Raw genomic sequence first — 21,072 nt, forward strand, 5'->3', positions numbered from 1 at the left:
AACCCCGCCTTAAAGAGAGAGGCGCTGCTAAACGACTCATAACAAAAATTGTAATTTCTAATTACAATAAAACCGAGTGTTTTCTGAATAATGATACATCATTAAAGTAGTTCACTTTAAAAAAAAAAATGCTGATAATTTACTCACCCTTATGTCATCCAAGATGTCCATCTGTCTTTCTTCAGTCGAAAATAAATTAAGGTTTTTGATGAAAACATTCCAGGATTTTCTCCATATAATGGACTTCAATGGGAACCAAACGGTTCAAGGTCCAAATGAGAATTTCAGTGCAGCTTCAAAGGGCTTTAAACGACACCAGACGATGAATAAGGGTCTTATCTAGAGAAATGATCGCTCATTTAAAAAATAAATTAAAAAAAGTTTAAGTTTTATAAGCACAAATGCTCGCCTTGCTCTGCTCTGTGATGAGCGTTCGTGACTCTCCTGTTCAAACTCGTTCATCAAAATGAACAAATCTTTTTTCGAGTCATGACTCGACAGAGAAATTCTTAATCTCTATGCTTCTTGTGTTAAATTAGACCACATAATTGTGTTAATAAATCACTAAACACACTATACAGGAGCGATCCATGATATTCTGCATTCCAGTGAAAAACTTCCAAACTTAAGTTACTGTCCAACCTATCATTTTATTTCGATGGCAGCTTTCAGTTCGCAATGATCATGAGCTACAAAAGCTTTGTCTATAATATGAAAAACTATGATTTCCAAAAGTAGATGAGCAGGTACGTATCTCTTTGAGATAAATCCTAGCAGAAACATTAAGGAAAAAAGAGCTTTTTTACATCTGATATAATTGACAAATCAGTCAGTCAATAGCTTTGATTAGAATTATACAGTATTGAAATGCATCTCACTTACTTGACATCATGACAAGAAAGAGGGGAAAACAAACAAACAAAGCAAAAATGAGGGTGGAAATGGGTGATATACGAAAAAGAATAATAATAATACACAATCATCCAGTGGTACGTTAGCATTCAACAAGACAAAAATAATAATAATAAAGTAAAGTTGACAGAATATCAGTATTAAAAAAGAGAAGAATTGGTAACAATCTAGTGCAAGTTTCCACTAAAACATCAATCAGTGTGAAGAACATCTGTAACAACTGTGCCAAAACTTCAGGATCTCACAAAAACTGAATGTTCATATTTCATCCCAAATCAAAAGAAAAAGAAGCCTTTTTTAATACGGTCTAATTGATTAATCACAATTAATCGCATCCAACATAAAAGTTTGTTATAATATATATATTTACAAATATATATATATGAAGAGTTCAGAATCAAAAGCCTCTAAGTGCCATATGAAATTTTCTTCTAGAATGATCATTTTTATCAAGCTTGTATATTTAAGTTCAGTAAATTCACTTAAATGACAATTAATAGGTAATCTTCATTGCAATTTACTGAACTTTAATATACAAGCTTGATAAAATTGATCATTCTAGAAGATTTCAAATGGCACTTAGAGGCTTTTGCATCTGAACGCTTCATATATATATATATATATATATTAGGGCTGTCAAACGTTTAATCGCGATTAATCACATCCAAAATCAAAATAAAAGTTTGTGTTTACATAATATGTGGATGCACTGTGTATAATTATTATATATATATATATATATATATATATATATATATATAAATACACACACATGCATACACACATGTATATTAAAAATATTATCTATATATAAAATATTTATATATAATATAAATTATATATATATATACACATGAAAATATTTCTTAAATATATACATGCATGTGTGTGTGTATATATATATATATATATATATATAATAATTATACACAGTGGGTGCACTATTATGTAAACACAAACTTTGATTTTGGATGCAATTAATCGCGATTAATCGCTTGACAGCCCTAATATATATATATATATATATATATATATATATACACACAAGTTTATTTATTTATATATATATATATATATATAAACTTTAATGTCACATGCGATTAATTGATTTGACAGCACTACTTTTTTCCATTTCATGACCATTACTGTCAAAAAAAAAAAGCTTCATTTTATTTATGCAAAATATTCTTTTGATATTGCGGATAAACATTTCTTTTCGAGATTCACCACACCACCTACACTTATTAAAACATCCCATACTACCCCTCGAAAATCATCAATCAGAAATATTCTTGTGCTTCATTAAATTTGTCTTAAAAAAAACAGAGTGACGTAACGTGAATGCACGGAAACGAACCAAAATGTTACCAGTTCCACAACAAACGTTCTAGAAGTGCACATCTGCACACTTTAGTGCAGTTACAGGCCTATATATGTTGACTATTAAATAGTGAGATTTAGAATAAACGTTCAAAACCGATTCCTTTCGATATCTCAATAGGTAAAAATACAATCTGGTTGCATAACATTGTCTTCAGAGTAATTCTTCAGTCACCTATGGCACAGTGGTTTCAGAACACACACGACTTCATTTTCACTGACCTCGACCTACAACAGGAGAACTGGCAGCCCACCAGGATTTCTGCAGCTTTTTCCACACATTGGTAATAGACATCCAGAATACGTCTTTCTCATTTGAACTAAACTGCATAAATAAAGTGAAGCATTTGTTAATAATAACCAATAAGGTAAACCTGCATGTTAAGCCAGGCGTCTAAGAAGATGATTGCAGTTGCATGTCATTCGGATGTTTGTCGCGCACAGGCTGCATCATAAAAACCTATTATGCTCAATATTTCATGGCTTTAGTTTCTTGAAATGCTGAGGTGAATAATAAGATGTCCAGAGGTTACATTTAAACCCAAATTGAAACGGAAAAATATTTTTGCATGAAGAAAATGCAAACTAGTGTAAGGACAATTAAGATTTTCTCTCTTTTTTGCATTACAGCATTATTTTCATGACTATTAAGAACTAAATTACTATAAAATTCCTTACATTTAAATTGGCACAAAGGCAGTACAACAAATAATACTGTGATTTTATAATGTAAATAATATATTATATTTTTTTCTTCACATTTCAGTAATGAGATTGATGTTTTATTTGCATTAAGGTAATGAGAATTATGGGAAAATGTGTTTAATTGTCATGCTAATAATTTTTTAATGTGTATATATATATATATATATATTTTAATAGTCCTAAAAAAAGCGTAATTTTCTTCATGCAAAATATAAATAAAAAATGTTTTGGGGGGGGGGGTTGTGTGGTGCAACGTGAGCTGGACAGATAATATTCACTTTTTGAAACAAAAACCCCTAATACTCATAACCGATTGTGAAAAAAAATAATAAAGAGAATCACCCTGTCCATTTAGGCACGGGTCAAAGGGCAGATCTAATAAATCCGAGCACTCACAAAGATCTGATTGTGCTGCTGCAACTTCACATACGAACTTAAACGCAATGCAGTTTCAGTCAATTGTAGATAATGACCAGAAATGATTCCAACACTCGTCTCTCTTTTGACCTACGTTTCACAGATTGAGTCCGATCACATCTTCCCTCTGTTATCCGCTGTCCAGTATTCTGCCAATCTCACTTCACCTTGTTGACCCTTGACCCAAGTCATGTGATAAGCAAACACAAGTACAGCTGAAGTGTTTTATGATGGTCATATGGTTTACAGGTTGGCCTCCCTCTTGTCTTTGCTGGGCGATGGCTTCATGGCATCTTTTCCAGGCTTCCCATTGGTTGAGGCGGCAGCTGCAGCGGCAGTGGATTCTATGGCGACTGCTGCGACACGTTTGATTGGTTCATCCACTTTAGATCGTTCCTCTGGGCTGGGCTGGGAGGGCGGGGCCTGTTCGGCGGAGGGCGGGGCTATGAGCTCCTGCTGTAGCTTGTGACTCTGAAGAAGGCGGAGCTGGACACGCAGTTCCAATATGGCCTCCTGTTCCTCATGGATGGCCTGATTCAGATGAGTGTTTTTATTCTGGAGAGAAAATCAAAAACATAGAGCTCTCATCATGAGACTGATACATAGAACTGGATGAATAGTGCTTTCTTTCCTATTGTGACAAGTGAAATGGCTGCTCAAACAAGAAAAACTGTTCATTTTCGCTCATATGAGTAACAGGTTGCTGGAGGCTTTTTTGTCCCGCCCTCACACTGATGCACTCAGAGATGTCATCAGGGTTCCAGACTGCGACCAAATTGGTCGCATATGCAACCATTTTTTGAGAATGTGCGAGTTAAAATTTTAAAGGGTCGCATATGTGCGAGTGGACGCTTGTGCAACAGAACGCCGTTGTATCAGCTGCTGCAGTCCGTAACTTATGTTCAAAATGAATGAGTAGACTACATCATGAATCCATTTTCCAAACCGTGTTTTTGACTTATCCTGAATCGGTACACCTATAATTAGTGTTTATATTCGGACTATTTTATCCCGGGGTCGACTCGGATGCGGAGTTGCCCAGTCCCCGCGTGACTCGCCATAGACATAATGGAGAGAAGTAGGTCCGGCTACGGTGTTCTTCCGCAAGACACGTGCAGTTTATTTATTGACGAACGTAGACGTCACGCGCATTGCACACTGATGGTGGAACGCGCCAATTACGAATTAATGAATTAAGGTATATAAAAATGAAAATGTCTCACGAAACTGCGTGCCCCTTTCTACGTCGTTTCAGCGGTTAGATGAGGGGCTCGACTGAGGAAAAGGAAATGATTATAAAATGCAAAATAAGGAGTGTGAGATTTCTTGTTACAACTATAAACTTTGATAACGAAAAATCTGTATTAGCTTATTATAATACTGTAATCTTTTAAAATGTGATGCATAAATTTGAATGTTTAATGATTTTTAAAATATAGAAAGATGATAATAGATAGACAGACAGATAGATAGATAGATAGATAGATAGATAGATAGATAGATAGATAGATAGATAGATAGATAGATAGATAGATAGATAGATAGATAGAGTAGATTATGGTTCAAATGTAAATAGATAGATTGTATATAATTCAAACTTAAAATGCTTAAAATTACAGATTAAAATTACAAAACCATGAAAATTCTGAAATTTGGCAATGATAATTAATATATTACAGGTGTTTATGCTGAGACCCAGAAAGCCTTTGCTATAGACCTTATTCAGAGTAGCGCCATGACAGGTATTAAAGTGAGGCTGTGAGGGATAGACTTACCATGTTTCCAATGGCATCCGCTGTAAAAAGCTGAATAAAGCTCCTAGATTACTTACAATTTTCCACAGCTTACATAGTCGGGAGTTTTTTGTCAACTGAAATGTCTTGGAAAGATATTTTTCCAGTGTTTCATAAGCAGAACAATCCGAAAACACGTTAAATAACAGTACAGCCCATTGAAGAGATGCATGTCTATCCCTCACAGCCTCGCTTTCATTCTCATTAAAAATCAAAGATGGTGCTGCCGTGAATAAGGCGTATAGCTTTGGTCCATTAAAACCACTTCATCAGCATGCATTTATTAATCCCATGGCATGTAGCAAAAAAAAAAAAAAAAAAAAGGGTGCGACCAACTAAGAAAGTTGGTAGCACCAGTTCAACCAGTGTTGTTAGCTATAGTCACAGTTAGCAGCAGTAACTAAAGAGGACAGAGCTCAGCAAATAGTCAATTAAATGAGAGTCTTCTCACCTCTAGTTCTTCGTTCTGTTTCTGCAGGTCTTCCAGAATCATCTGCAGTTCCTCTTCATCCTCACTCTCGCTCTCGCTATCTGATGAATACTCCTCCGTTTCACTGCGGCCCTGCTGACGGCTGTCATTTCAAGCAGAACATGGAAGATAAAGAGTAATGATGACCCTTGCGTGTTTCACTAATAAAATCAAATCGTTGCTTCCCACAGAAATCAAATGAGCAGAATAATTAGCAACAGATTACCCTGTGGGTGAACTCTCACCTTTGTATATCTGCGATCTCAGCACGCAATCGTTCAATTTCTTCTTTCTCTGTGGCGATTTGCCGCCGCAGGACCTGCTCCAGAGATATCAGTTCCTCCTGCTCTGTTAGGATCTCATTCTCCTGCAGGGGGCGGCAGAGAAACACATCAAACATCACACAGAAAGAATCTTTGGCTGCATCCCAATTCACATACTACACTTTGTATGAATAGAGTAAGGGTATGTAGCAGAACAGTAGGGTAGTTTTTGGACTGAAAAAAATGTCCTTTCGTCACATACGCACAACCGGCGCTGCGTCATAGAATGTCTCTGAATAGGTTCACGCCCACTTTTGGGGGAAAACATTGACTTCAATGCAAAATAACAGCAAAAAACAACGTCCGTACACAGCCGACAGGCGTAAATTACTTAAGAAATCACTTATATAAAACATGTCAAGTAATTATATGTCCACCCTGCCTGCCACAGAGTGTGAAAGATACATACACAAACTTAATTTGGCCAATTTAAAAACATGTCCCTTTATTCTCCCAGCGTCAAATTGGTCGCAGTGGCCAGAGGTGTCTTACCCGGACATTTAATTGTACCTCATCGAGTCACCAGGTAAGCCCCTGAATGATTTTATTTAGTTTTTTTAAAGTAAAAAAATGTAATGTATATATTATGAATTTATGATGATGATGGCAGGTAGCCTGGGCTAGTTGATAACGGGCATAAAAAAATGTCTTTCAGGCTCTATGGCAGGCAGGGTGGACATATAATTACTTGACATTTTTTATATAAGTGATTTATTAAGTTATTTACGCCTACGGACGTTGGTTTTTGCCGTTATTTTGTATTGAAGTCAATGGGGAGTCTAGTTTGACAAAATTGACAGTTAAGTTCCCGGATGTGCCGGTTGTGCGTATGCTGCTTGCACGCAGTCATCTGTGCTTACTGAGACTTACTGTACCTTCATATGTTGCAAACGGCTGTATCATACGCAAAGCAATTACTTTTTGCTTATCATTGACCAGCTGATTTGTTTATCTGTCAGAGAGCTGTGCGAGTGTCAAACCAGCATCTAAAACGCAGTGAAAGTAGCAGTAGCATCTGAACAGGTGGTCTCTCACCTGAGCCAGGAGAAGATTAATGACTTCCTCCTCGTTCTCAGACATCTCCTCCTTTGATACGTCTTCTTTAGACAGGCTGGCGATTTCCTGTGCGATTTTAGTCTCGCACTCCTGCAGATTCAGAAGGACAGAGAAATGAGACATCAAGACGTTTTTGGAAGTGCGGCATGATAAATAATGTGGCGTAAATTAAAGTTTATAGACCATTTTGCAAGATGTAAACAACACTGGTCCAGAAACACTTCCTGTTTCAGTTTGTAACTGTTTTCTTTATTTCACATGTAAAGAAAACATCTTAAAGATGTTTGTTTAACTTTTTGATTCAGTTTTACATGTTCTGTTGGTTGTATTTTATCCCAGCTTTTATGTAGTGTTAAAAAACTGAAACAGGAAGTGCTTCTGGACCAGTGTTGTTTACATCTTGCAAAATGGTCTATAGTTGTAAATATTTGTTTTTAGGGGCCAGTTTCTTAAATAAATGGAACTACAATAAAGTTTTTTGTGATCTGTTCTTTCATATACACTAAAAGTTTGGGGTCAGTAAGATTTGTTCATGTTTTTGAAAGTCTATTATGCTCACCAAGACTCACATTTATGTGATCGAAAATACAGAAAAAACATGAATTTTCAGCTTCATTACTCCAGTCTTCAGTGTCACATGATCCTTCAGAAATCATTCTAAAATGCTGATATGCTGCTCAAGAGACATTTCTGATTATTATCAATGTTGAAAACAATTGTGCTGCTTCATATTTTTGTGGACACCGTAATCTTTGATGAATAGAAAGTTCAAAAGAACAGCATTTAATTGACATAGAAACATTTGGTAACACTATAAAATGTCTTTAGTGTCACTTTTGATCAATTTAATGCATCTTTGCTGAATAAAAGTATTCATTGAATTTCTTTAAAAATTTAAATAAAAACCTCTACTGATCCCAAACTTTTGGATGGTAGTGTAGTATAGCGCACTACTCTCAATCTTTCTCTTTTAAACATTATTTTTATGACTGATTTTTCAAATAAACGTATTAAAGAAATATAGCAGAAAATAAAAACAGAACAGAACAAGCTGTACACATCGTTTACATTACAGTTCTCAATCCATTTCTCCCAATAAATTATACATAGATCAAATTCAAAGGTCAAAATAAAAGTCAGTTCTTCCTTAATTTCTCATGCTATCTCTATTTTTATCTCTATTTTATCGAAAACATCAAAAATATTCTTTCTGTAAGTTTTCTGAAAACTATTTGATGCTTCTCTTGCTCAGACAAACTCATTGTGAGATTCTGATGTGCAGTAAAGCAGGGGTCAGGGGGTCAGAGTGTCGAGCTCTTGCCTGTCTCTTGGCCTCGCGGAGTTTGCGTTTCAGCGCGGTGACGATCCGCTGCACCTCCCAGAGTCTCTCCTCCTTGGACAGATCCTTCACACCGGCCTGCAGATCCCGGTGCAGACGGTTCAAGAGGAACTCCTGCAGAAAGACACGTGGACAGATGCGAAGACCCGTAAGAACAAACACACTGACTGAACATTTCTTTTTTTTACTGAAACCGAAATGAAAGTTTACCTTTAGCAGAAACCCAAAACACAATTTATTTTATTATCAATGATCACAAACATTTAAATTGCACAATTTAGATTTTAAACAGGCTTGTGGAAAGGAGACAGCGACGCGGGCACGCTTTCCACGCGTTTTTAGCATAGGGAGGGACGCGATACGATACTATGTGCTGCGCCATGAAACCCATTTATTTAAGGCGCGTTTGTGTGGATCACGTGATAATTATTTTTTTTTCATTAAGTCAGCATAGGGAAGAGCCTTTCTAAAAGAATTAAAAAACCTTTATTCACACACGTGCACCTAAATGCATTTTACAGTTCACACGCATCTATTTTTAGTCGCTAATGCAAATGCAAATGCAATGCTGGCACTATCGAGCCCTGCAGTGGCTGTAATAAAAACAGATTTATTCAAACACACATTAAATAAGACATCAATAACAGGTTAAGTAAACATTTCAGTCACGCCATCGGAAAGGAGCCAATTAAACGTCACCGTTTCTTTCTGCTGTAGGTAATCACTACAAATTAGATCTCTTTAAAATCTCAGTTGTCCTACAGCCAGTTCCTGTTTCTCTTTCCTCCTGAGAAAAACACATTAGAGTTTCAGAAGAGATCTCAACAATGTCTCGAATTGTTTTTGGCAAATCTCAATATGAACTCGGGCATTTCTCAGACTAAATGATCCGAACTGCTTTGTGCATTGTAGCTCTAAACTCATTTGGGTCTGAATTTTAGTATAAACAACTGATACCTTTAACAAACTTTAAAAAAAACATTAATTTTCCAGAGATATGAAAGAGCAATCTCTGAGCGATAAGATTCACACACTGAAGCGTCACACCAGGGCTGTTTACGCCGTTCCAACTGTTTTTGTTTCCAGTCTCTCCACTCTCACACAGTTTGGATTCATCTCCTGTTTTGAATATCACATGCATTTCCCTGCTCACAAAGGACACATTTGCCTTTGACACATTCAAACTATTCATTTTATGTAAAACTTCTTTCATGATACAGGTTCCTCTTCCTGGTAGAAGATATACAATGTGATTTTTTTGAATGAAATGAAGTGCTAAATGTCGTTGTGCATAAACTAAAAGCAATACAACAAATACTACTATATAGATGTATTTCAGATATGTAAGATTTGGAATGAAAGTGCAAAATTGCATATTCTGAAAAGGTGCATTATTTTACCTTCATGCAAAACAATTTCTTTCTCTCTCTCTTTTTTGGGGTGAACTGTGACATGTTGAAGTGTTTTGCGAGATTGGAAGGCATTTTTAAACTACATTGTAAAGAGCAAAGTAACCAAACAGTTGATGGTAGCCATTGACTTTAATAGAAAAATACTATGGAAGTCAATGGCAACTTGGTTACCCACATTCTTCAAAATATCATCTTCTGTGTTTAGCAGATGGAACAACTTAAGGATTTTTTTAAGACTTTTAATGGGAATATATATATATATATTTTATATAAATCTAAATCAGTCACAAATATAGCGTCCTGTGTGTTTCAGTCCTGTGAATCACCTGTCTGCGGATCTCCTCTTTAATGCTCTTCTGGGTCTCAGGTAGGGTCGGCATGGTGGCCATATTGGACCAGCGCAGTGGATGGACGACCGGCTTCAGAGGTACATCACCGAACAGCTCACGGACGTGCGTGAAAAACACGTACAGCACGCGGTTCCCGATCTAGAAACCAGAGAGTGTTGTGTCATACAGGAATACGCAGTCATGGTAAACCTTAAAAAAAAGGTTTATGGGAGTTAACTTTATGGTGTTTTTGCCCACCCCCCTCTTCTCCACATAATTTGCAGTCACTTCTCAAATAAAACTGACCCCAAACAAAGACCTCATTAGCAGTACCTCCATCCTACACACTCCTGTGGGACTGTAAAGTAGGACAACCTTCAGTTTGAGAGCAGAAACGCATCAAAAACTCTCTGTATATCATGATTTTCTTATACTAAACTTCCCATCAGAGAATCTTTACTGTACAATATACATCCATACAGGGTACAAAAGTAGATTTTTGCCATAACTGTATATAATGTATTAAAAATTGACAAAATATTACATATGGAAAAAGAATCTGTATTATTTATGATATTTAATCTGAGAGGAAAGATTATTGAGTAATATGAGAAACTTGAAATGTTGAATTTAAAATAATAATAATAAGTCTTGCAAATCAATCAAATCAAATTAGGATAAATATTCATCCATAGGCCTTCATCCGATATTTTGTAACACATTATAACTAAATTAGTGAAATATTTGTAACTTTATATATAAATAAATAAATAAATAAATAAATAAATATATATATATGTGATTAAGACAATTAAAAACCCCTTAGAGTCAAAATATCTGTGATAATTTAATTGAAAATATTTTATAGACATTTGTATGCGTCTGATGGTGTTGACAAAAATCCAGTGCTGATCCCGCAAACCTCTAATTTATATTAAAAAAAAAAATATTACAACTGGGAGGTTGTTCCAAAACATGGTTACATAGCCAAACCCTCATTTTACAAATATGCATACACTGTTTTTAAAAATAATAAAGTTTTTTTTTTATTTAGAAAATCAAAAGCTGTTGTCCCTAATCTCAAGAATCAATGATATATATATATATATATATATACATACACACACATCTATATATATAATTTATTAATAATGCATCATAAATTGTATATAATGTGTTGAATATTTACAAAATATTGCAAAGGTCCAAAACTGTTCATATTGATCAGATGTTTAACGAACTGATAACAAATGTTCTTCAATAGACCTAATTTATGTATTTTATGTTTATATATATATATTTGATATATTGTCATATGGACATGCCACTACAAGCGTAGAATGATCCATAACACATCTAGAACTGATAATCAAGACATCCCCTGTATATTCTCAGCTCACCTGTACAGTGGGATTGAGCACAATAGAGATGTTCTGGATGTTCATCTTGGTGTCGATTTCGCGGGCGATGACGTGGTCCATGTGAGTGATGAGCCAGGCCAGGAGGAGTCTGCTCCCCGAGGGCACTTCCCCCAGCAGCCTCTGAAACTCCTGCAGTTTCTCCGCCTCGCTGGGCCGCCCGCAGGCCTCGTCGAAGCGCAGGACCAGTTCTTTACCCAGCAGGTTATCGGGCAGCTCGCGCAGGTACTGCTTCAACAGGCTGGCCACTGTGTGTGGATCATACTCCTCCAGACATGGACACTCCTCGCGGTCGTACGCCGCTTTCAGCTCGTCAACCTTAGACTTCATACCTATGGAAACAACACACACGAGATTCAAAAGCTGCAAGTTTGCGCATTTGATTTTGACTTTTTATGTCGGATAAAAGAAAAGCTGCTGAGGCACATGAAGTCACTTTCCATTCAAACTTTCACTTTGTTTCAGCAGTCTAGCTTTGCATTAAACATCATGAATGGAAAGTGGAATAATTCTCTTTTATCACAAGAGGACCAAAAAGATCCAAGCCCACTTATGAGGTAAAGACGATTAAAGGAGGATTTTTCACTTTTAAAAAAAACTTTTGCTGATAATTTACTCACCCCCATGTCATCCAAGATGTCCATGTCTTTCTTTCTTCAGTCGAAAAGAAATGAAGGTTTTTGATGAAAACATTCCAGGATTTTTCTCCATATAATGGACTTCAATGGGAACCAAACGGTTCAAGGTCCAAATGAGAGTTTCAGTTCAAACTGCAAACTGTTTAAAGGGCTTTAAACGATTCCAGACGATAAATAAGGGTCTTATCTAGCGAAACGGTTATTTAAAAAATAAATAACAAAGTTTAAGTTTTATAAGCTCAAATGCTCGCCTTGCTCTGCTCTGTGACTCACCTGTTTGAACTCGTTCATCAAAACGAACGAATCTTTTTCCGAGTCAATTCGTTCATTGAATGAACTAAATGACTCGAAAAAAGATTCGTTTCATTTTTTAAAAGTGAACTACTCCTTTAAATGTTTGTACAAGTTAAAATTTTTCTCTGCAATAACTGACTTCAAGGGTTAGTTCATCCAAAAATGAACCCATATTTTATAAAATATCCCATAATTTACTCACCCTCAAGCCATCCTAGGTGTTTATGACTTTCATCTTTCAGCCAAATCAGATTTATAAGAAAAAAATATCCTGGATCTTCCCAGCTTTATAACTAGAGTGAATGTATGAAAGATTTTGAAGCCCAAAAAAGCTCCTCCATCCAACATATAAGGAATCCATTCTGAAGTAAAGCGATGCGTTTTTGTAAGAAAAATATCCATATTTATAACTTCACAAACTATAGTCACTGGCTTCTAGTAATAGCCGTACTCGAGTCTAGTTCTGGATCTCTGATCCGACGTATGATCGATTACTTTTATGATGGATGGAGTCGCTTTTTTTTCAGGCTTCTATTGTACCATTCACTCCCATTATAATGCGTGGAAGATATATTTCTTTAACATACGTCCAATTGTGTTTGGCTGAAAGAATATGGCATAATTGAAATTTTTGGGTGAACTAACTCTTTAAAGTTGAAAACAACCCAGAATATTCCTTTAATAAAAAAAAAAAAAAATTTTTAATGTTTTTGAAAGAAGCCTCTTTTGCTCAATAAGGCAGCAATTCGATTTTTTTTTTTTGTAAAAACAGTCATTTTGTGATTTATTTTTACAATTTAAAGTGTGTTTTTTTAATTATTATATTTTTTTTAATATAACTCCAATTGTGTTTGGCTGAAAGAATATGGGATAATTGACATTTTTGGGTGAACTAACTCTTTAAAGTTGAAAACAACCCAGAATATTCCTTTAATAAAAAAAAAATAAAAAAATTTTTTTTTAATGTTTTTGAAAGAAGCCTCTTTTGCTCAATAAGGCAGCAATTCGATTTTTTTTTTTTTTTTTTTGCAAAAACAGTCATTTTGTGATTTATTTTTACAATTTAAAGTGTGTTTTTTTTAATTATTATATTTTTTTTAATATAACTCCAATTGTGTTTGGCTGAAAGAATATGGGATAATTGACATTTTTGGGTGAACTAACTCTTTAAAGTTGAAAACAACCCAGAATATTCCTTTAATAAAAAAAAAAAAAATGTTTTAATGTTTTTGAAAGAAGCCTCTTTTGCTCAATAAGGCAGCAATTCGATTTTTTTTTTTTTTTTTGTAAAAACAGTCATTTTGTGATTTATTTTTACAATTTAAAGTGTGTTTTTTTTTATTAATATATATTTTTTAATATAACTCCAATTGTGTTTGGCTGAAAGAATATGGGATAATTGACATTTTTGGGTGAACTAACTCTTTAAAGTTGAAAACAACCCAGAATATTCCTTTAATAAAAAAAAAAAATTTTTTTTTAATGTTTTTGAAAGAAGCCTCTTTTGCTCAATAAGGCAGCAATTCGATTTTTTTTTTTTGTAAAAACAGTCATTTTGTGATTTATTTTTACAATTTAAAGTGTGTTTTTTTTATTATTATATTTTTTTTAATATAACTCCAATTGTGTTTGGCTGAAAGAATATGGGATAATTGACATTTTTGGGTGAATTAACCCTTTAAAGTTGAAAACAACCCAGAATATTCCTTTAATAAACAAACATAAAATTTCACTTCACCCAAAGTAGAAAAGGGTCGTACCAGAGACACGATAGATGCCTTCACATTTCATGCCGTAGCTCTCGATGTAGTCCACACACTCTCTGAAGACGGCCGGGAGCTGTATACCATCGTACAGCGCTGTTCTCCTCACCGCTTCCACTAAAGGCGCCCCGAAGATCGGCCGCAACGTCGTCGTCGTCGTCTCCGTGATCACCGGTTCAGGCTCTGCGCTCGGCTTTTTCTTCTTCTTCTTCTCTTTCCACTGTTTCACCACGTCCGCAGCTGTCAGGTCTTTGGACTTCTTCTCCTTGGCCTTCTCCTCTTTAGGTCCCTTCTCCTTCACTTTGAAATCCTTTTCTTTCTTCTTGGAGAAACTGGGCTTCTTGAAGACGTGGATACCCTTGGAGCGCTTCATCTTGGACGGGCTCTCGGCCTCATCGGCAGAGCTGTCCTCCTGGAAAGCGGCGTATCCCTCAGCTACAGGGAGAGGAGATTAAAAAACTAAATGAGAAGAGATCACATGTTTCTTCCAAGACCTGACGCTGAACAAAAACAAACGTCCTATTAACTGCTGTGCAAAATTTACTGTCCCACCCTCTGTCTCTCTCAAGGTTGGGCGAGACTGAAACGAGCAGAACGAAATGAGACCGAGAGAAAGGCACTGCTCTAAAGAGGTCAGCTTACAATTTAGCAATATCCCCCTGTGCCAGCTCTTTTTTTAGTGATCCATTTCCTCACCCTGAGCAGAACAGTGTTCGGCTGCTCACTAACACAGGTCCTCTAACACACCTACAGGGTGTGTCCTTAAAGCTCCATCACTTCCTGCTTGTGTGCAATAGGCTGCTGTAAGGCAGCTAAATATAGTGGCAGGAAAATAATGAATTCACTCTGAAGCGGCACAGAAACTGGAACATTTGCACATCAAGGGCAGAAGTCCATACTATGAACTAGATCACAATATATATATTTATAATATATATCTCAATATTTTCCAACCTTTTAATACATGCAGTTCCACTCAAAACAAAGTTTGGGGTTGGTGAGATTTTTTTTTTTTATGTTTTTGAAAGAAGCCTCTTTTGCTCACTAAGGCAGCAATTCGATTTTTTTGTTGTTGTAAAAACAGTCATTTTGTGAAATATTTTTACAAATTAAAACGTGTTTCTTTTATTTTTCTATTTTAATATATGAAGAGTTGCGTATTAAGAAGTGCAATTTGAAATTTTCTTCTAGAATGATGATTTTTATCAAGCTTGTATATTTAAGTTCAGTGATTTCACTTAAATGGCAATGATAATTACCTATTAATTGTTATTTAAGTGAAATTACTGAACTTAAATATACAAGTTTGATCAAAATCATCATTAAAGAAGAAAATTTCAAATGGCATTTATAGGCTTTTGCATCTGAACTCTTCATATGATGATTCGCTGCTCAAGAAACATTTATGATTATTAATAATAAAAGTATTTGTGCTGCTTAATATTTTGTGTGGAAATTGTGATTTAATTCTTTTTTTCGTTGATACATCAAAAAAGAAACTTGTTTATTTAAAATAGAAAACATTATAACTGTCTTTTCTGACATTTATCAATTTAAAGGAGTAGTTCACTTTTAAAAAAAAACTTTTGCTGATAATTTACTCACCCCCATGTCATCCAAAATATCCATGTCATTGTTTCTTCAGTTGAAAAGAAATTAAGGTTTTTGATGAAAACATTCCAGGATTTTTCTCCATATAATGGACTTCAATGGGAACCAAACGGTTCAAGGTCCAAAAGAAACCGCAAACTGTTCAAAGGGCTTTAAATGATTTCAGACGACGAATAAGGGTCTTATCAAATGAAACGATCGCTCATTTAAAAAAATAAATAACAAAGTTTTCGTTTTCTAAGCTCAAATGCTCACCTTGCTCTGTTCTGTGATGCATGTTCGTGACTCTCCTGTTCGAACTCGTTCATCAAAACGAACGAATCTTTTTTCAAGTCAGTTCGTTCATTTTGTTTGTTGAATGAACCAAATGACTCGATAAACAAGTTTGAACAGGAGAGTCACGAACGCTCATCACAGAACAGAGCAAGGCAACCATTTGAGCTTAGAAAACGTTGTTATTATTTCTTAAATGAGTGATCGTTTTGCTTGATAAAACCCTTATTCATCGTCTGAAATCGTTTAAAGCTCTTTGAACAGTTTGCACTGAAATTGTCTTTTGGACGTTAAACCGTTTGATTCCCATTGAAGTCCATTATATGGAGAAAATCCTGGAATGTTTCCATCAAAAACCTTAATTTCTTTTCGACTGAAGAAAGAAAGACGTGGACATCTTGGATGACATGGGGGTGAGTAAATTATCAGCAAAAGTGTTTTGAAAAGTGAACTACTCCTTTAATGCGTCTTTGCTGAAAAAAAAAATCGTACTTTTGAACGGTAGCGTAGGTCAAATAGAGGAACCATAATTTCACCCAAATATTATTGCTAAAATAATCCAGGCATGTTTCCCACAACCATTTAAACACAAGCAAGAAATCTATTCCTGCATTTTCATTTAAATTAATATTTAATATGCACATACTGACGTTTTGAAAATTAGCACACCGAGCGTGATTTGTGCTAATTAACATTAACAGTAAAATGTGTGAATTGTGATGACGCAAATGAATAACTGAATCGTAATATTGATTTTATTTACTTTGAACTGATTCACAGAAATCAGTATCTAACAGAATTATAGATAGAAGTCTCTTAAAAGCATGTTTGCTACTGAAATTCAAAATCATAAACGGAAGTCAAGAAATGATTATGACACAATGAAAACGATGAAAGATCTACTGTACAGTGGCTCCAAAAGGTGTTCAGATTATAAAATTGCACTAATAATAAAATACTAAAAAAGCTCAAATGCTGGAAGATTCAAAACAACTTTTTGTTAAATATTTTGTGCCTGTGCTTTCTCGATGCCCTTGCTTTTTATCCAATAACATTTATATTGATTTAGATCAGTGCATCATTTTAAGGCATTGTTGAGTGTAAATATGAGTGTGTGTGTTTATCTTACTGCGTTTCTCCTTCTTCTTAAACTTGTTCTTCTTCTTGTTGTGCTCCTTCTCGTCATCGGACACCACGTCGGGCGGCTCATGGTGGTGTCCGTCGTGAGGGGGCGAGGGGTCGCCCCTACTGTACAGACCTGGGAACTTCGTAGGGCTGATCTCTTCAGAGCTCGGGGTGCGCGCCACACTCCCGGGATGCTCCGCCCTCCTCTGCTCCACAGGACTGCTACTGGGTGGCAGAAAACACTCGGTCATCTCTGCGCTGCCCTGCTATTGGCTCCTTGCAGCACGATGCCCTGGGATTGGCTGATGACGCATCACCTCTCCATGTCACCTGTACAGGAATAAATAGACAAGTTGTTTAAAATTCTCGTACTTTAAAGGACAACTCCGGCGCAAAATGAACCTTTGGTCTAATTGCACATTGTTACCTATTCAACCGTTATCTGAGATATTTTTTCATGATTGCCGAATCTAAATAGTTTTATCTATTAAAACAGTTTAGCCTATAATGCTAGTATAACGCTAGTCTATAGGGCGTAGAGTAATGACAAATAAAAATCGCTTTTTATTACCACTAACAAGGCTCAAAATAGCCCCACAGTAACACGGTAGCACAATAAGGATCCCTACATGCAAAACGAAGCATTGAGAACTTTGTCAGTCTCCATACAGTTTAATAAGAAGATATTTTATACACACAGTCAACTTCACGAATACAGGAAGAAGCCATCTTTAAAATATAGTCTCTACCAGTCGATCTACGAACGCTGATCCAAGTGCGCTGAACTGTGCAGAATCTCATATGGTCCATTGTTTCCGGAAGAAAGACAAACACGAACCATTTTCTTCTCTTTAATATGTACATGTTGCCTACTGTTCGCGCTCACCTTATCACTTTATTCACATCTCACCAGCGCACTTGGATCGGCGTTCGTAGATCGACTGGTAGAGACTATTTTTCAAAGATGGCTTCTTCCTGTATTCGCAAAGTTGACTGTGTGTATAAAATATCTTCTTATTAAACTGTATGGACACTGACAAAGTTCTCAATGCTTTGGTTTGAATGTATGGATCCTTATTGTGCTACCGTGTTACTGTGGGGCTATTTTGAGCCTTGTTAGTGGTAATAAAAAGTGATTTTTATTTGTCATTACTCTATGCCCTATAGACTAGCGTTATACTAGCATTATAGGCTAAACTGTTTTTATAGATAAAACTATTTACATTCGGCAATCATGAAAAAAAATCTCAGATAACGGTTGACTAGGTAACAATGTGTAATTACACCAAAGGTTCATTTTGCGCCGGAGTTGTCCTTTAAATACAATCACCATTTGAATGACACTCTTTCTGTAAGAAATGTAAGAACATCTACAGTGTGTTTGTTGAAACACATTTTGAGCACATGAACCCCTCATGGCAGCTGTCTGTTTTGTAAACATCACTTTTCCTAAATCAGATGAACAGATAACCTTCAAATAAATGAAAAAACCCGTTCTGTAAATCGTGTGACTGATTGACTATGTGTGACTAAATGTTCAAATCTGCCTATATAACTTTTTAAAGATGAAAACACTGTCCTCTAGTGACCATAATGATTTTTGCATCTTTATTGCTATATAAAATGACCCGTGAATTCTGTCACTAAAATAAAAAAGGGGTTTATTGGTCTTCGAACCACAAAAGTCTTCCTATACAACATCAATAAATTCCTTGATCATTTATTGAATTATTACAATTATGATTAAAGACCCAACAACACCAAAAAAAAAAAAAAAAAACTGAAATTAGAGAAAGCAATTCTGTCATCATTTACTCACCCTCATGTTGTTCCAAACCTGTATGAGGTTCTTCTGTTGAACACAAACGAAGATATTTTGAAGAATGTTGGTCACCAGACAGTTAACGCCACCAATTGACTTACATAATATTTTTTTCCAACTATGGAAGTCAATGGCTTTACCGTCAATTGTTTGATTACAAACATCTTCTTTTGTGTTTAAAATCATAAAAAAATTTTGGAACAACATGAGGGTGAGTAAATGATGACAAATTTAGCATTTTTGGGTGAACTATCCCTTTAAATAAACTCTCACAGTCTCACACTGTGAACCCTAAAAGTATAGGTCCAAATAGTAGCACTTTGAGCAACAATCTTTGTCATGTATAATAATATCTTATTTCAGCCCATTTGTATCCATAACCAATAAAAGCTCAAACATTACCTGCAAGATTAGATACCATTAAAAACAAACAAGGGGGTTGAACAAGTGCAAATCATATCAGAAGCGGAGCAAGTTATTACATGTCATTAAAAAATAATAATAATAATAAAATATGAGGACCAAAGTTTTAGAAAAACATGCATTTGTGAATTCTCAAATGAATAATCTCAATTAGACCTAAAATTTGTATTTAGATATAATAAGGTCACTTTTGACTTTAAAAGAGGAAAAATCTCTAAATCACGATAACATACATTTATATTAATAATATTCATATGTTGTTGGTAGACAATTTTATTAATCTGTATAAGGTAGTTTTTTAGTTCATTTAAACAATTCTGCTGTGTGACGACAACTGAGTACAAAAATTAAGAAGATTATAAGGTGTGAGAGAGAGAGAGAGAGAGAGAGAGAGAGAGAGAGAGAGAGAGAGAGAGAGAGAGAGAGAGAGAGAGAGAGAGAGAGAGACTAATTTTGTCTGCAGGCCCTGCCCCTAATAAATCCACACACACACACACACACAAAAAAACCCCGTAAGAAATCGCCTTACATTCAAAACAGGGGTACACGGCTTTGGCTTTAACCAACACAACCATAGTGATTTAAAGGCATTTCGACAGGTTATTTCTCCACAAAAGAACAGAATAAATCTTCCCTGACAGCAGCTGTTTCGTTGTATTGAACACAAGTCAGACCATATGACAGATTATTTTAAAAAACAATGAATGAAACGCACTTAAAAGATGCATGAACACGTATAATAACAACTATGATTATAACTAAATATTCAAAAGTACAAAAAGGGAGGTTCATAGCTTAGCATGTCTGCTAACGAACCTCAGATTTAATGGATTAAGTCGACATTTAAAATTATTAAAAGATTAATAAGATGTATAAACGATAAAGTGAGCCGCAATGCTGATAAAATGTTAAAGAATAATTATAAATATATTAAGAAAAATAATCCGTCCACAAACCTGCTATGATCAATGTAACAGCTGCACTTCCTGTAGCTTGTTTACGTCCCGTCTGACACGCGCGCATGCGCAGTTGCAGTCTTTGAGTTCTTTCTGCTTGCCACCTGATAAACTAACTTTTTATTTTGAATCTAATGTTTGGATGAGTTTGAGAATATTATTTCTCGTTTGTATTACAAACAATAAAAATAAGATGTAAGGGTTTTGTTCAACATATGTATATGGATCTCTATATTATTTTCAGTGTTTTCTATGTGCCAATTTGCCAGCAGATGACGCTGTTGAGCAGCAGACCAACTGTGCAGTATTACAACCTACAACTCAATGACCGAGGTGAGTTCATTCAGGTCTAAGATGTGGGGAAAATACTGTCCTTAGTAACAGAAAAACAGCCCTTCCTCTGGTTACATCATTTTAGGGATTGCCGTGAAATCATATTCATGATTCAGGCATTATCGTTTTGTTTATGGTTGTGAGAAACATTATCTGAGATGCCAGATAAGAGTTTGGACATATTGTACAGCATCCATCATAAAACTGCAGTAGAATTGTATGAGTCAGTGGTTACAGTCAAAACTGGTACCACCAGTGTTATTTACTGTAATATAATTGAG

General features: G+C 35.4%; 1 protein-coding gene across 1 annotated transcript; it reads right to left on the reverse strand.

Moving 5' to 3' along the window:
• Positions 1–630: 630 nt before the first annotated feature.
• Positions 631–20,546, reverse strand: ralbp1 (ralA binding protein 1). The gene is made up of 10 exons (XM_039676773.2): positions 20,459–20,546; positions 17,262–17,587; positions 14,246–14,683; positions 11,536–11,885; positions 10,133–10,294; positions 8,377–8,508; positions 7,035–7,145; positions 5,922–6,043; positions 5,659–5,779; positions 631–3,969 (listed from the first exon to the last, which is right to left on the reverse strand). Exons 2-10 carry the CDS (start codon positions 17,506–17,508, stop codon positions 3,658–3,660), a joined length of 1,995 nt encoding a protein of 664 aa, XP_039532707.2. The 5' UTR covers positions 17,509–17,587; positions 20,459–20,546; the 3' UTR covers positions 631–3,657.
• Positions 20,547–21,072: the final 526 nt, after the last annotated feature.

The sequence above is a fragment of the Pimephales promelas genome, chromosome 5, assembly GCF_988280905.1.
Source record: "Pimephales promelas chromosome 5, fPimPro1.hap1.1, whole genome shotgun sequence".
Taxonomy (NCBI): Eukaryota; Metazoa; Chordata; class Actinopteri; order Cypriniformes; family Leuciscidae; genus Pimephales; species Pimephales promelas.